The sequence below is a fragment of the Pinus tabuliformis genome, chromosome 5_1 (genome assembly GCF_031772625.1).
Source record: "Pinus tabuliformis cultivar Carrire ecotype Pingquan chromosome 5_1, CPIR1, whole genome shotgun sequence".
NCBI lineage: Eukaryota > Viridiplantae > Streptophyta > Pinopsida > Pinales > Pinaceae > Pinus > Pinus tabuliformis.
In genome coordinates, this window is record NC_142305.1 from 741,726,713 (window position 1) to 741,743,815 (window position 17,103).

The 17,103-nt window shown below is 39.1% G+C and overlaps 1 protein-coding gene across 4 annotated transcripts in view; it reads left to right on the forward strand.

Moving 5' to 3' along the window:
- Positions 1 to 17,103, forward strand: part of ORC2 (origin recognition complex second largest subunit 2) — a 384,272-nt gene that overhangs the window by 102,192 nt on the left and 264,977 nt on the right. For all 4 annotated transcript variants that reach the window (XM_089432855.1, XM_089432856.1, XM_089432858.1 and 1 more), the window contains exon 3: positions 3,682 to 3,852. In XM_089432855.1, coding sequence (XP_089288981.1) covers positions 3,682 to 3,852 — 171 coding nt within the window. The remainder of the gene's footprint in view (positions 1 to 3,681; positions 3,853 to 17,103) is intronic.

A 17,103-nucleotide genomic window follows, 5' to 3' on the forward strand; every position in this document is an offset into this window, starting at 1 on the left:
GTGATAGAGAAATTTTTGATGTAAGAGAGGTGATCTGGGTTTGCAATAGCGTAGTGAACCACACTTGCCCCGCCTCCAAATGGTCTGCAGGTAAAGAAGTGCGAGGATGGGAAACATGGTAGGCCATTCAGAATTACCAGCCATTCAGAATTACCAGCTCATGAGATTCTCCCAATTGTAGCAGATATCTCCCATAGGCTGTGGTGGATCCCAAGTGATCCTCGGAGGTCTGGTGCATGCCGATCGTGGTTGGGTCAATCCCTCGAGTGCAAAATATATCCTCTGTCCGATCGTGCATAGGAGTCTAGAGGTATTTGGTCCAGGCATTGAAGTCCCCCATGAGAATGACGTCCCCTACTGCTGAAAACTTGGTGATGTCAGAGTACAGGTCTGTAAAAGGGTCTCCCTCTAAGCTATTGTGAATAGCATAGGAGGACGAGATAGTTGGGAAGTAACAGACTGCGACATAAATGTCTCTCGGAGGTGATGTTCTGGCTTTGATCTGAATCCACATGAATCTGGCATACTCATCAGTTGCGACCACTGATACTCTGCTCCTGAGGCTATCACGGACGAGGCAAGCAACACCCCCTGATCCCTTGACACCTCCTGAACTCCGTGTCTCCTGTCTGCAAACTACGGTCCACTGGTATCCTGTAATGTCGGGGAGAGGTCGGACTGGGCTCGCATGAGTCTCGGTAACTAGGAGGATGTCTGCTGAGCTAAGGGCTTCATAAAGTAGGCTTGGTGAAGACCAGAAGGAGCCATTGCCATTCCAACAGTGAACCGAGAGATCCGTGCCTCGCCTCCTCTCCGTTCGGGCCTGTCATTTGGAGCTACCTGAACGGGATGCCCATCTTGGGGGGAAGGTGTCTCGAATAACTGCCCGAAGGTGTCTAATCATTGCCCATTTCCCTGCCTGTCTTGTTGCTGCACCCTATTCCCTGGCTTGTTTCAATTCAACTACTTGAGCTCTTGTGAGGTCTTCATCCAAAAACACTTTATTCGGAAGAGAGAATAGCTTCCGCTTGGCTCGAATTGCCCGAAGTCTATCCGAGGAGTCACGGAACCTGAGGAAGAGGGTAGAGTTCTGCCCCATCCAAGCTTTGTCCAAGGTTATGTCTGGTATGTCAAGAGTGTCGCATAGAAACCTGTTCCCTAGTTCCATTGGGTCCGCTGAGGAGGGAGGTGTAGGGAGTCCTCTTACCTTAAGATTTAATTCTCTTGCTCGTCGAGTTCTTTCCTCCACGAGCTTTGCTTGCACTACTTCCTCCACCGTTATGAGCGGAGGGGCCTTGTCCTTTCCTTTGACCATCTGTGCCCATGTGCTGATATGCGTCTCCGTTTCCTGTTTAAAGGACATTTGTTGGGATCTAATTTCCTCCTGTTTTCTTTTAAGATCTTTGATCTCCCCCTGTAAAACCTCGTCGGAATTCTGCCCCGCACTTTGTTCTCGGTATTCCTGCAGTGTTTTTCTGATAGATGCGTTGTCCCCCTCTACCGATAGAACTCTGTTTGACAAAGTTCCGATGTTGGCTCGTAGCCTGCGATTTTCCGCCTCTAGGTCTTCCATTTTCCTCATCATTTGTCTAATTTGGGATGTCCAAAAAGCAAAATCTGTTTCTAATGCAATATCGGTGGGGCTGTATACATTTTCACCTTTATTGTGGCACTGCTGTAAGTACTTCAGCAGACCTCTGTTGTTGAAATATTTGGACAGTGGTGTTTCATTTTCCCCGGGATCCTTATTGTGTTGCTGGTCTGCTACTACAGTCGTTGAAGATGGTAGGAGTTCGCGGCAGATGTCCGAGACCTCGTCCACGGTTGTCATGTAAGCCGGTTCCGGGGTACTGTCAGGTCCGTCTCCAGCCCGTATGCTGTGTATCTTGCGTCCATGGCCGGTGGGGGTTGAAGTGGAATTATGATCTTCAGAGCGAGCAGCGGATCGTACAACACTTGAGGGCTGCATAGCAGGGATTGGGGATGGAGGAGAGAAAGATGCAGATCTTTCTTCGGGAGCATTAGATTGCTTAGAATCCTCCAATTCCTCGGGAAAAACATCATGGAGAAAAATCAAGAGAAGACTCACTCAGGATCTACGTATTACTCCTATTTCGATCGACTTCAACAGGTTGAATCCTGTCTTGTCTGACTCAGCGACAGGTCCTACCTTAATTTTCTGAAATTCGGATGCGACCCTGTTCAATACCGCAGACGTGATGGGTTGACGGTGTTAATTCCACGCTGGAATTTCCAGATTAAATCTACAGCGTGAGGAGCAGGAGGGTTTGAGGCAGATCACGTGGATTCAGAGCAATTACAGAGCTTCCGGAACCAGTTAGTTTTCTGAAATTCGGATGCGACTCTGTTCTCAATTCCACAGACGCGATAATTCCACGCTCGAATTTCCAGAATATTATTACAATCTTGCACCGACAAACAAAGGTTACGTTCCGGCTTTAAATTCCGCAGACTCAACAAAGGTTACGATCCGGCTCTAAATTCCGCAGACTCGACTGGTTATGACAGCTGCAAAGGATGCTGGAACAGCGTGAGGAGCAGGAGGGTTTGAGGCAGATCACGTGGATTCAGAGCAATTACAGAGCTTCCGGAACCAGTTAATTTTCTGAAATTCGGATGCAATCCTGTCCTCAATTCCGCAGACGCGATGGGTTGACGGTGTTAATTCCACACTCGAATTTCCAGAATATTAGTATAGAAAGGTATGTTTAACAGAAGCCTTGAAAGATTCATTGGAAAGGTACTTCAAAGAAAATGTTGTTTTAATCAATCTAGCTGTGTGAAGCAGCCCTTGCTTTGAAATGTTTATCTGATACCATTATTAGGATTCAATGATTCATGTTGACTATGTTGGGTTGTTGCCTGGCTGTCTTATGCTATCCAGATCATTTTCTCGCATTGCATAGCTGCTTTTGATCTGTTCCACACCCTTTCTTATCTTCTATAGCAGGTTATCGGCCTATCCACTGAGAATCCGCCATTTGACCAAATGTATAGTCTGTAATGACAAATATTAAGTAAACAGAAAGTATTGCAATTTATCCTGAAGCATACAACGTACAAGTGATAAGGTTGCTGTTAACCAACCCTTTCTCTAGGTAGTGTGTAGTGTATACTGAAGTTTATGTTACATAACCAGCTAGTGGAACCATCCTTCAGTCAAGCATATGATGCATAGTACTTGGAACATGCCGCATGAATACATTTTTAGTTCAAGGGGCACATTGTGTATACTGCTGAGTTTTAGATTAACATTATCTATAACATGGTTTGACCATTTTTTTGGAAGAATAAATTGCTAATTAGATTTCGGGCTCAATTCAGACAAATGCATGGCTTAAAGTTAGGTTGTCCTTACTATTTGCAGAATCCAGCCTTAATCAAATAATATATCATGATGAAATTGATATTACAGCTTTTGGATACTTTCCTGATTCAGCAGCTTAATAATTCATTAATTACATGGAATTAAAAGTACAATGCTTTGTTGGTTACTGAGCTTTCTCCATTGTGCAGGTGCTTTTTTAATTAATTCTGATTTTGGTCCATAGGCTATGTGTTTTGAATTTTTTTATCTTTTGTGCCACAGGAAATAAAAATGTGGCAAATGTTATGCTTTATGTCTATGGATGTTTACATATTCTTATTTCCTGAGTGCAGCAACAGCAAGATGAAGTGGGCCGCTTTCTTGATACTGTTGAAGGCATTGGAGGAAGTGATGGAGAAGAAGAATTCAGATTCTCTCGAAACTACTTCCTATCCAAGGAAGCTGGTGGAATTGGAAAGAAGTCTGGGAAGAAAATATCAGATGTTGATTTGGTTGATGAGCAGGCAAGTATTTTGTCATTTGGACTTGCCTGTAGAGCAGCTTTAAACTAAAGCAACTATTATGTTCAGTTTAAATATCAAAGCATTTGCCAGATTGTTGCTTCTTTGCATGTGGCTGTCATGGGGAATATGGTGTTATGTTCAATGAGGTAAAGAAGTGCCAAATTTTCAGCCGTAGCCACATGTTCTTCCAATGCTCTTTCTACTATTGTCATATGACTGATATTAAAAGTTAAAACCACCAAAAGTTTTATCAATAGTACTGCAAGTTTAAAGTTAGTCTTATTTATTTTTGATAGATCATAGGATCTTGATATGGTCCAGAGATGGATGAAGATGAGGAAGTAGAAAACAGAGATGCTAAAATATCAAAGAGAAAGCCAGAAGGAACTTGCTTACAAAAAGGCAACATAGTATTTTCATAAGCATGTAGGTAACAATTGAAGAGAAAATGTATGCTTTCCTGAAAGAAGGAATGCCCTTTTATAGGCAAAGGCCTCTCTTATACAAATGACAGTCTATGGAGCTGATAAAGGAATATCTAGAGGAGTTAAAAATCACAAGTGACACCTTGATAGAAGTTCCATTCCACCAAATTTCCAACTCCATTGAAAAAGAAAACATATTGAAGGTACAACTCACCACAAGTTGTAACTAATAAGGACAAAGCTTAGGTTTACAGCACCTAACAAACATTTTAATCCCATGGTGGTCATTCTTCCTTGTTTAGGAAAGAATTAGCTCCCATTTCTTTTAGGGGCATGGATTTTGATTGAATATGCATCGGGAGATCCACCTAGCTTAAGAAGGCAAGCTTCCTTTTTTGCCAATCGGGTATGTTGCAGTTTGTATATTTTTGACGGTGCTTGTTGTAGTGTGTAGCAACATGCATTCTTGTAGAAGAGGTTGAAACCCAAAAATAATATCTTATTGTGCTGAATCACTGATTAGTGTTCTATGTCAGACTTATATCAATGGATCTTTAAATGCAAAGTTTATATATCAATTGTTCGAATTCATTTATCACAAATTTTCTTTGTCAGTTACATCATATTGAGTGTTTAGATTTCAGCTACTCATTAGACGTGGATAAGAAAATTGTGTGTAATTAATTAATGCATTATTGTTGCTCATTAATGTATTAATCATTGCTTGACATTTACATCTCCACTTGATAAAAATTGGATCAAAATTAGAAATGCGAAGTGTTACTGTCTCTGCATATTAGAAATTGGATGTGTGTTTCAAAGTGTTATAATCTCCACATCTATAAAAAATGGAAAAACATAAATTTGAAATTTAGTTTCTACATAGGATTTTAGGTTGGCACCTTTTCATTAGGAGAGTGGGTATGGGTAATGTTCATAGTATTTTTAGGGAGTTGTTGACTGTCAAATTAGCATGTTGAAAAGTTTTCCAAGCTATACATTAATGGCGGTTGCTTAAATGCTGCCTTGTTCATCATGGTATGTACTTGAGTCCCTCTTTGAATTCATGAACTCATTTTATCATGCTAGCATTTGCTTTACACTTGTTTAATGACATTTGTGCTAATTGATTGAAGGAATTAGATTTTGATTATGATTTTGAGAAAGCCCTAGAACTCCAATATCTAGACAAATGTCTATGGAAATGACACCAAGGATTGTAAGGTTACCATTAGATGAGAATAACAGTTCAATCTTTTGTTTTATCATACCTATGATTTCCATAATCACAACATCCTTTTCTAAAATTAATTTAATATTCATTTTGTTTATAGGTACATCCTTTAGCCGGCTTCACAACATAGTTTTGGTGGACAAAATTAGATATGAGCACGAGACCGATAATGGAACGAAGATAATCACACAAGAAAACACGAGAGAGGATGAGAAGTATGAGAGCATATTGTTGGTACACATTTGCACACATAACAATTTCCAATACCAACCCATATTTATTTATACCTCAACAATATTTATTCCCAGAAAATTATTTTATTACTTCAAATAAAATTGTGAAATGGTGGAAAATAAAATCATTGGCATTTAACTTCTGAAAAAACAATATGCAGTGGAAAAACAAAAATAGAGAGATCAATCACATCATAACAAAAAGTATACACCCATAACAATTTTTCTTCATTAAAATTCTCAAGAAAAATACACAGAAAAATGCACTATTAGAACCTGTGACTTGGTCCCACTGGAAAACCAACCTAAGTAATTTGACCCACTAGAAAATTAACCACTCGAAGAATTCAACCCTCTAGAAACTTGGCCCCTGGCACCACAAAATCAGCCCTCTCTTTTCTTCGTATGACCCCTATGCACTCAAGGAAATCGACCCACTGGATTATTTGGCCTCTCCACAAATCGGTCTCCTCTGCGCTTCAACGACTCGACCTCTCGATTCCTTGAACTCGTCCTTCTAGAAGCACCTCTGATATATCCCTGCAATCTTCGTCCCTTCTCTTCAGTTTAGCTAAACCTCTCGCTCTGGAGAAAATGGCTTCCTCCCCTTGAGAAAATTTCTCTCTCAATGTTGTGGAGTTGTGTTGTATCTTCATCTTGCCATTAGGCTTCTTTTATAACTTCATTAAGCCAAATCCCTAACCCTAATTTCCTAAGTGATTGACGATTGAGATTAGATCTTGTCTTACTTGAGATCAATGGTTGAGATCATATCCAAGTCACTTAGATAATTTTATTATTTATCCTTAGTACTTTCGCTTAATAGTCTACAATAATTAATTGACTTTAATTATTGTACTTTACCTAAGTTAGACTTAAGAAAGAAGTCACAAATCACTCACTCCACTAAGTAAGCACCTAAAGAGGCAATCAACCATCTTCTATATGCTAAGACACCAAGCTCATGTAGAAGACTATTCAAAGCTACCAAGAACTTCAACACTCCCCCCTCACAACACCTCACAACCCCACACTGCAACCTCACAACACCTATCTAGACCTTATCTTTGATGAAATGATATCTGATATCTATATGTTTGGACCTGTCATGGAACACAAGATTTTCAGAGAGCTGAATACAACTTTGATTATCACGGTGAATCAACGTGGGCGCCAACTCAATACCAAATAACCATGTGAGCATCTTGCGAAACCATATGGCCTCACAACTTGCTAGACTCACTACCATGTACTTTGCTTATGCTGAGCTAAGTGCCATTGAACGCTGCTTCTTGCTACACCTCGAGATCATCGCTGATCCCATGTTGAAACAACTAGATGTGGATTCTCTGTCCATAGCACTTCTTGCCTGTTGAAATATGTAACTAGGTCCAGTCTTCATAATGACATATTTAATCATGATTTTATGTATTTGATGTAATGAGAAAAATAAATTTATTATTATTTATCTTGAGACATGGGTTTCATGCTCAAGGGAAATTTATTTTTAGGTCAAGCTCCCATTGTGAGCTCTTAGGTTTGTCATAAAGTCAAGTGAGTCATTGTCATGTATGAAAGACTCATTTGGGCATGTTAGATATTGTAAGAAGAATTTATTTATGTCAAAATCAAGTCAAAGAATTGTCTAAAGACCAAGTCATATTGCAAGGAACAAGTTGGCCTTCACAAGCATCAAGTCGGCCTAGAGACTACTACAAGTAGGCCTAAAAGCATGGAGGAGTCTATATATAAGAGGACTCGACCTCACTTAAGGAGGCATTTATTCATGATCATCAAGTTCGATCAAAGCAAGGAATCAGTGAAAAGGGAAGCGAAGGAAAAGAAAATTCTCATCAGAAGAAATCAGAAGTCTTGCATCTGTTTTAGGGCTTAATTTTGTCACATGTGCGAGGAAGTATTAGGGCATCCACTTGTTGCAGAAGGATTGAATTTGCGAACTTAAGGAGAACGAAACAAGTCAAGGGAAGAAGATATCTTGCAGGCTGAAGTCACAAAGAGACTAGCTCAAGATAAGCGAAGAAGGAAAAAGGCTAAAATTTCCCTAAGTTTGCCTCATGTGCAAAAAGAATAGTCCATTGTAGGAGGCCGAGAATTGCAGTCAAGGAGGCCGAGAATTTCAGACTAGCGTTGCAGGACTGAAGGCTAAAAGTTGAAGAGGGAATTGCAACTGAATCAATAAAGAGTTAAGTTTGACTTGAGACAAGTTGACTTGGTCTTGGAGAAGTTCTTGGTCAAGGGTCTAGGTCTTGGAATCCGTCAAATTGAGGATTTTATAAGAAGAAGAATTCTGTGGGTTTTCCTCTTAGGATTGGAGAGGTTTTGGCCCTAGTTGATTGCCTATATCTTGTGTCCTTTGTCTTATTGTTCTTTATGGTTTGGTAGTTGTTTGATGAAGTAAACACTAATAAGAAACAAGTGAAAGAAGAAACTAATCAAAATAAGTAAAAATATATTGCAAACAATTATCAAGTAAGAGAAATCACCTACTATTGCTGCCCCTAGATTTATCAACATGGTATTAGAGCTAAGGTGACAAAGTCAAGGAAGGGCGACTCAAAGGACACTCAAGGATTGAAGCACTAGAAGATCATCAAGAGCATCAACCATAAAAAAGGACCTCTCATCTCAAAGACACTTCAAGGACAAGGATGACATCATCATCTTGAAGAAAGAAGACCTATAAACCCTAGTTTGCTCAAATAAGGATTCTACACTTGAAACATTCTTGGGAACCTTGCTCAATCATAACCTCAAAGAAGGAGACCACAGAAGACCCTACCTCCACTTAAATTGAAGATATATACAAATTGAGGCATTTTAAAGTCTACTCATCCAAAGGGAAGCAAGAAGAAATGCGTGGTCATCATCATGAATTGAAAGTGATCTCCCCTCCTTGAAGGATAATCTTTTGAAAGGAAGACATCTCCATCAAGAAGTCATCAAAATCAAGAAGGCAACAAATTGATGATATTGTCATTAAGGAGTATCTTCACAAGTAATTATATTTATGTCTACATCTGAATCTATCAAAATGTCTTTTTGCAAGGAAAGCAACAAGTTGGTTGGGGCTTCAAACTTTCTTGCATGGAAGAAAAGGACAGACTTGAACCTCATAGAAAATGAAGTTACGGAACATGTTAAGGGCTCAATCACTAAACCTCCATAGGAAGAAGCTTAAGCTCATGCAATGTTCATGAAGGGGGAAGTAAGGGCTTAAAGGATTCTCATAGATTCTATCAAGGATCCCCTCATTCCTTATGTATCAAAATTAGAAACATCAAAAGAAATATATGAAAAACTTGTAGAATTGTTATCTGTAAGCACTACAGGAGAAGTGATCTCGTTAAGACAAAAACTCTACAAGATTAAGATATCAAAATAAGAAGGAATAACCTCATACTTTATGAGGGTGTTTGAAATAAGGGACCAACTACAAGAGTTGGGAGAGATAATGTCTGACAAGGAAATGACTACTATAGTGCTCAATGCACTACCAGAGGAATGGGGTAACTTTACATCAAGCATCAATGGGAAAAAAGAAACTACTCCATTCAATGATCTATGGTCACTATGCAAAATTGAAGAAACCAAGTTGAAGGCAAAAAGTGATGTAGGATCAAACGAGCAAACTCAAGCATATGCTGCCATGGCGAAGAGGAAAGGAAAGTTTGGGAAATTTGGTCCTCAGAAAAGGAAGAAGAATATGGCGAAGGTTCAATGCTATGGACACGAAGAATATGGGCACTACAAGAGAGATTGCCCCAAAATCAAGAAGGTCAACGTCAAAAGAGGAAGAGAAGAAGCCCATGTCACCGAAGAAGTGGAAGAAGCTGAAAAGAAGAGATCCAAGAAGGAAGAAGTAAAAGATCTCTACTATGATTGAGATACGCCTTCTCCACCTAGTTCTTTTCAGTTTTTTGTAAAATATGGCTATCATGGTAGAAATCATTAGAAGCATGATAGGATGCATCATCTTAGAATATGGTATCATAGGAGCATATGATTGAAGCAAGAGCTCAAGATATCATAAAAAGCTTGAAAGATAGCAGAAGTAGGATTCTATGACAATCATCATTAGAAGGAAGTAGCTCTTGGTAACCTCATTAGAAGCATAAGTAGCACTTATGGGTAGAAGTAAGTCATCTAGTATAAAACTCATCATACATTGTTGGGAAGGAGCATCTGTAAGATGAGGATAATCAGTATCCTTTGCTGGAATCTTCATTAGAAGGCTAATATCTTGAAAGATGCCTCGTGAAGAATTCCACTTGGGATGGGATTCATTGTTTAGAAGAATGATGGTGAGATGACAAAGGAATGCAACAGGGCAAAGATGATTGAAGCACTCCCAATCAAGGATAGGAAGCTGCTGAAGGAAGCCTAGATGACCAAAGGAGAAAATAGGTATGTATGCATATGTTGAATGAGTCAAGTCATGTTATTAGTTAGTTGCAGATAGTAAGGATGCATGCTCTACCTCATGAACATGATCAAGGGAAAATGATGTCTTTCGTTAAAAGGATGCATAAAGGCATGGGTCACATATTAACTAGATGAAATCAACATAATATGTCCTCATATCGAATATGAGGTGGTTGACAAAATGAAGGAACTATGATTAGGAGAGAGAAAGGAAGAGATCGTGAAAAATGCAACTATAGAGAAGGCAATCAACATCCTATGACTAGAATAATTGACTATGATATCTCCATGGGAAAGATGTAAAGACCTTGGAAAAGTCCGAAAAAGAAGATCTTTGACAAATGAATATCTTGGAGATGTGTCAATATGAATGCGAGATGTTGATGTTGCAGCAAACAGATGTCATGATGAAGGGCCATCACAAAGGGTATTTTTTGATTTGATGGTCATTTCTAATTTTTGAACAATATGTGGATGGATACAAGGCTACCAAAAGAAAGGTGTGGATGTCATCTACAACTGTTATGCATGTGGTGGGATGGAAGATCCTGAAGGATACATGATGTGGAAAAGGCAATTGTATGAGGAAAAGCCATATATGGTCTAATGGATCACTCTCTGATAAAAGGAAGAAAGACATGACTACCCTGATTTGAGAAGGAAAGTGATGAATGGCCGACGCCCTACGAAGAAGTCCCAAAGATGAAGGCTCCATAATATTAAAAATGAAATTCATGACATCCAATGGAGGAGCGCTACAAACAGTTGGAGGTCCCATGATCTCTACCAATGAAGAAAGAGATGTTGCTAGAAATAGGTCATGGAGCTTGGAAGCAAGTTTCTAATTAAGAAGAAACTTCGAAGAAAGTCCCTAGCTAAGAGGGAGCTTGGACAAGTCCTTGGATAAGAGGGAGCTTGGGTACATTCCTTTTAGAGGAATGGGTATATCCTCCCTAGTTGAGAGGGAGAGATAGACACATCATTCTTATCTTCACTTGGGAAGAAAGTAATGGAGGATTAGGTAAGCATTTGACATCTGATACTCTTTGAAGATGTGGTAGGGCGTCCAAGATAAGAGTAGTCGTAGAGGAACGATATTCTTTGAGGATTGGGAATCAAATATACAAATAGCCTTGGAAGGACATACGCTGTGAACACTCGGGTGGGGTATGCTCCTGGAGAGACAATGATGAAGCTTTCTATAAATCATTGGTCTCACCAACATTGTGCTCTGATCTTGTGGAAAGATAAAGCTGTTAGTCAAGGCCTTGCTATGTGACAATGCTGGATGATATGATGCTATACAGATGGGTTACCAATCCGACTCTTCTTATGAGAATTTTTCACATTGAGAATGTCCAAGTACCTTGTATGGATTATGGATACCTCCTTAGTTAAGAGGGAGTGTTGAAATATGTAACTAGGTTCCGTCTTCATAATGACATATGTAATCATGATTTTATGTATTTGATGTAATGAGAAAAATAAATTAGTTATTATTGATCTTGAGACATGGGTTTCATGCTCAAGGGAAATTTATTTTTAGGTCAAGCTCCCATTGTGAGCTCTTAGGTTTGTCATAAAGTCAAGTGAGTCATTGTCATGTATGAAAGACCCATTTGGGCATGTTACATATTGTAAGAAGAATTTATTTATGTCAAAATCAAGTCAAAGAACTCTCCAAAGACCAAGTCATATTGCAAGGAACAAGTCGACCTTCACAAGCATTAAGTCGGCCTAAAAGCATGGACGAGTCTATATATAAGAGGACTCGCCCCCACTTTAGGAGGCATTCATTCATGATCATCAAGTTCGTTCTAAGCGAGAAGGAGTCAACGAAAAGGGCAGCGAAGAAAAAGATAATTCTCATAAGAAGAAATCAGAAGTATTGCATCTATTTTTGGGTTCAAATTTGTCACAAGTGAGAGGAAGTATTAGGGCATCCACTTGTTGCAGAAGGACTGAATTGCAGACCTTAAGGAGGATGAAACAAGTCAAGGGAAGAAGGTATCTTGGAGTCCGAAGTCACGAAGAGACTAGCTCAAGCTAAGAGAAGAACAAAAAAGGCTAAAATTGCCTTAAGTCTACCACATGTGCGAAAGGAACAACCCATTGTAGGAGGCCGAGAATTGCAGTCAAGGAGGTCGAGAATTTCAGACTAGTGTTGTAGGAGTGAAGACTAAAAATTAAAGAGGAAATTGTTGCTGAATCAATAGAGTTAAATTTGACTTGAGACAAGTTGACTTGGTCTTGGAGAAGTTCTTGGTCAAGGATCTAGGTCTTGGAATTCATCAAATTGAAGATTCTATAAGAAGAAGAATTTTGTGGGTTTTCCTCTCAAGATTGGAGAGGTTTTGGCCCTGGTTGATCGCTTATATCTTGTGTCCTTTGTCTTATTGTTCTTTATAGTTTGGTAGTTGTTTGATGAATTAAACACTAATAAGAAACAAGTGAAAGAAAAAGCTAATCAAAATAATTAAAAATATATCACAAACAATTATCAAGTAAGAGAAATCACCTACTGTTGCTGCCCCTAGATTTATCAACATTGCCCAATCAAAATCTATGTACCCTTGCAACTCTACTCCACCAACTCTAACATATCACAGTCTAAAGTCCTCTGTACTTGTAGGTATCTCAAAACTTGCTTTGCTGCCACCTAATGAACTTGTCTTGGCTCCACCATTAATTGGCTGAGTGTGTTCACAAAAAAACAGATATTTGACCTAGTGTTGACTAGATACATCAAGGACTTGATTAACTACCTATATGATGTGGGATCCACCAACTCACCCTCAGAGACACTCAACTTCTTCAACTTGGTGTTCATTGGTGTAGACATTGGCATGCAATCCTCCATCTTGAATTTGCTTAGGATCTCAACTGTGTACTTGCCCTATCCTAGGAAAACCTCTCCTGGCTACTGACACCTAAGTCACCGTGTTCGACGAACACAATCCTCCGGTTTGAATTTTGTTGAACTTCAATGTAATTCGAATTGATTCGATTTGGTTCACCGAACTTGAAGACGAGTTCAAACCTAGATCAAATTCAAACTCGAACACGTTTATGAACTTGAACAAAATTAAGAAATTCGCCATGCATTCTATTAAGTTTGTGTTAGGGTTTGTATTTTTTGGTGGTTTTTTTGTGGTTCGAGCTTTTTTCATGGTTTATAATTAAAAAAATGGAAAACCTAAAAGACTAAAACTTCTGTGGGGTAAAAAAACTCACTCTCCAAACTCTATCACTCCACTGGTCCACTCTCAACTTCTGCCACAGTGCACACTCAACCCCTGCTGCTGCACACTCAATCCTTGTGTGTTGCGTCCACAATCACACTTGACCTGATGACCCCTGCCTTTTTTTTGGACCTTGGTCTCGTACTGCAATTTGTATATTTGTCAATGTGTAGATTTTATATGTCAATGTGTATATAACTGTGATTTTATATGAATTGTTTATAAATTCATTTTTATATAAGCAAAGGTTGTAACAATTGTTTATATATGTGTTTTTCAGCCTACTATATGTGTTTAAAGTTTAAAGTTTAATTCTATATATATATATATATATATATATATATATAATATACTCAAATTTCTATATGTTGAATTTTATTCTGAACTTTATCGCTATATTTATTTTCAAATTCCTATATGTTGAATTTCATGCCGAACTTTATTGCCATAATTTTAGGTGTTGAACTTTATTCGAATTTCAAAATTGCCAAACACGAACACAGTGACTTAGGTTGCTACACCTCCAATCTCAAAAAATAATGCATCAAGCCAGTGTCCTTCATCTCAAACTCTGAAGCAGGGTCTTGCTTGCACATCCTTATGAGCTTCTCCAATCCTGTTAAGAAGAGATCATCAATGTAGAGGACCAAGATAAGTGGTTCACCCTCAACACATACATAGTACAAGTTGGAATCTGCTTCACTCTTGGTGAGGCCTAGGCCTAGAAGATATCCATCAATGTTGGCATACCATGCACGCAGAGCTTGCTTCAGCCCATAATGGGCCTTCTTCAGCTTGCATAAATGAGAATCTCTACCATGCACCTCAAAGCCTCGAGGCTGCTCAATATACACCTCTTCCTCATTCACCCCATTAAGGAAGGTGATCTTCACATCCATTTGATGTATCGTGCACTCCATCTTTGAAGTAACCACCCTAATAGATGCATATCTGGCTACTAGGGCAAATGTCTCCTCATAGTTTGCTCCCTCCCTCTGGGTGAATCCTCTCGCCACGAACCTTGCTTTGTACTTCTTGATATTGCTGTCAACTACATGGTTGATCTTAGATATCCATTTAGAAGTGACCACAAACTTCTCCTTAGGCCTCAACACTATGTCCCACACATCATTCCTCATGATGGAGTTATACTCCTCCACCATGGCATCCCTCCAGACCTGCTCATCTGCAGCCTCCTCAAAAGTGGAAGGCTCAGACTCATTGATGCTGCTTGTTAATATCAAATAACTATAAAATGTCGCTAGTGGTCTACTTTGCTTGAAGGTGCTGCTAGGAGCCTCCACATGCTCCTCAACATCTCTCAAGCTGTTTTTGAACTTTGGCCCGTCTTGGCCTCCTCTTGGTAGAACTTGAAGGAACATCTCCCTCCTCCAGATCTACAAACTGTTTCCCTACTGTTGGTGTTGCTGGTCCTTGCTCAACCTTATAAGCCTCTTGCTCTTGATCCTTCTCTTGCTTGCTCTGTGTCATTAGACCTCCTAAAGGTCGTACCCTCCTCGAATATGACATCTCGATTGATGATGACTCTCCTTGTCCTGGATGGTAGACCTTGTAGGCCTTTGAGACTTCACTATAGCCCATAAAATTTCCCTTCTCTGATGAGAGCTCCTACTTAGTTCTCTTCTCAGTAGGAATGTGGACATAAAATGGACTGTCAGAGTTGTACAAACTACTTACCTCTAGTCTCACTCTTGTAAATAATTCCTAGGGAGTCTTGTTGTCCAATACTCTGTGAGCATTGCTGTTCTGCAAATAAACAACTATATTGTAGGTGTTCGCCCAAAGAAACATAGCAAGTCCCAATCATAGATCACTGCCTTCGCTATTGCCACTATGGTCTTGTTCTTCCTTTTGACAACCCCATTTTGTTGAGGGCTGTAGCTTGTAAGGCACTGTGAGTTCCTTCTTGATCCTGACCTCCCTACAAAAATCCTATAACTCATTGGAGGTATCGTCACCCAGATTATCAATTCTTAGTACCTTAATCTTTCTTCCTAGTCTAGTTCTCCACAAGATGTTTGAACTCTTGAAACAGACCGAAGACCTCACCCATGGTCTTTAGGAAGTAAACAAGTCTTCTTGGAATAGTTATCAATGAATAGTCTTACGTTAGAGTTTCTATAGCTCTGATAATATGTTAAATTTCCAATACCAGCTTAGATTTATTTATGCCTCCAAAATTTTTTTTGCCAAGAAATTTTTTTATTACTTCAAATAAAATTCTAAATTATTGGAAAATAAATTCACTTGTATTTAACTTTTGAAAAAATAATTTGCAGTTGAAAAATAAAAATAGAGAGATCAATGACATCACAATAGTAAGTATACACCCGTAACAATTTTCCTTCATCAAAATTCTTGGGAAAATCTAGGCGTAGATAGAGAAAAATACATAGGAAATGCACTATTGGAACTTGTAACTTGACCCCACTAAAAAATTGGCCCAAGATATTCGACCCGCCAGAAAATCGACCTCTTGAAGAATTTGTGTGAAAATTTCTAAATAGAAATCTTACTGCAGTGATTAATATTATTTCTTCCACTTATTATCTTAGAAATAAGTTATTCACAGTGCTCTTACAACAAATATCGAAATATATTCTACTGTAGCCTTCACAATTAAATATTGCAGAAAGTAAATGCAAGGAAAAATACTGGCACAAATACAATCACAATGACACAGTTATTCTTGGGCAATTGTCCCTGCAAAAACCCAATGTGGGAAAACCGGTGCAACAGATGAGGGATTCTTTATTATTTCTGCAAAATCTCTTGTACAAATTACAACCAACAAAATAGGAGTGAGAAAATTTACAGACGCTTCCAGACAAATTTATGATCCAAGTGAAGTACCCGTTCTTCCTTTGAATCCTTCTGCATTCCTCTGTGTCAATTTTTCTCATAGTGGTCCAACGTCTAGCTGCCGACGTAGTCCCTGCGTCAACCTGCCTCTGCGCTGTCTCTTTCTGCGTCAACCTGTCCCTGCTTTGCGTCTTGCTGTATTTCACTCTCGAATGATGCTGATGCCCTCTCTCCCTTTCTCACTTGCAACTCCCCCTTTGATTCGATTTTCTCTTGCCAAACTTCGACCAGTGAGAAAATCGATCTTACTCGGGAAACTGAGTATCTGCCTCTGGTGTGTTTTCCAAGTGCCCATCAAGTCTCCTCTTATAATCCTCTCGTTGATCAATCAATGACCCATATTAGATTCTAATCAATGGCTAGGATCATATTGACTTGATCTCTGCCTTCTTCTAGAAGTTTCACCCACAGTTTAGATTAATACCCATTAATTATTTTAATTTCCTGTTTTAGACTTAGGGTCCCATTAAAAATAATTAATTATTTTAATAAAACTATTTTTGGGTGGAATTTCCCAAAATGATTTCTGGGTATTGGAGAATGCATGTGTCTAAGCTTCCCTGCAAAATTTGAGACTTAGAGGACATCCGATGCTACCAGAAAGAAACAATTTGGCCCTATAGAAACTCGGCCTCTGGCATGAGCAAATCGACCCATTGGATAAATCAACCTCTCCACAAATTGGCCTCCTCCATGCTTCAGCTACTCAGTCTAGCGATTCCTTGAACTTGAGCTCTTGAAATTACTCCCAAAATGTTGGAATTTCTAAGTCTATCCGTCAGAAATCGTTC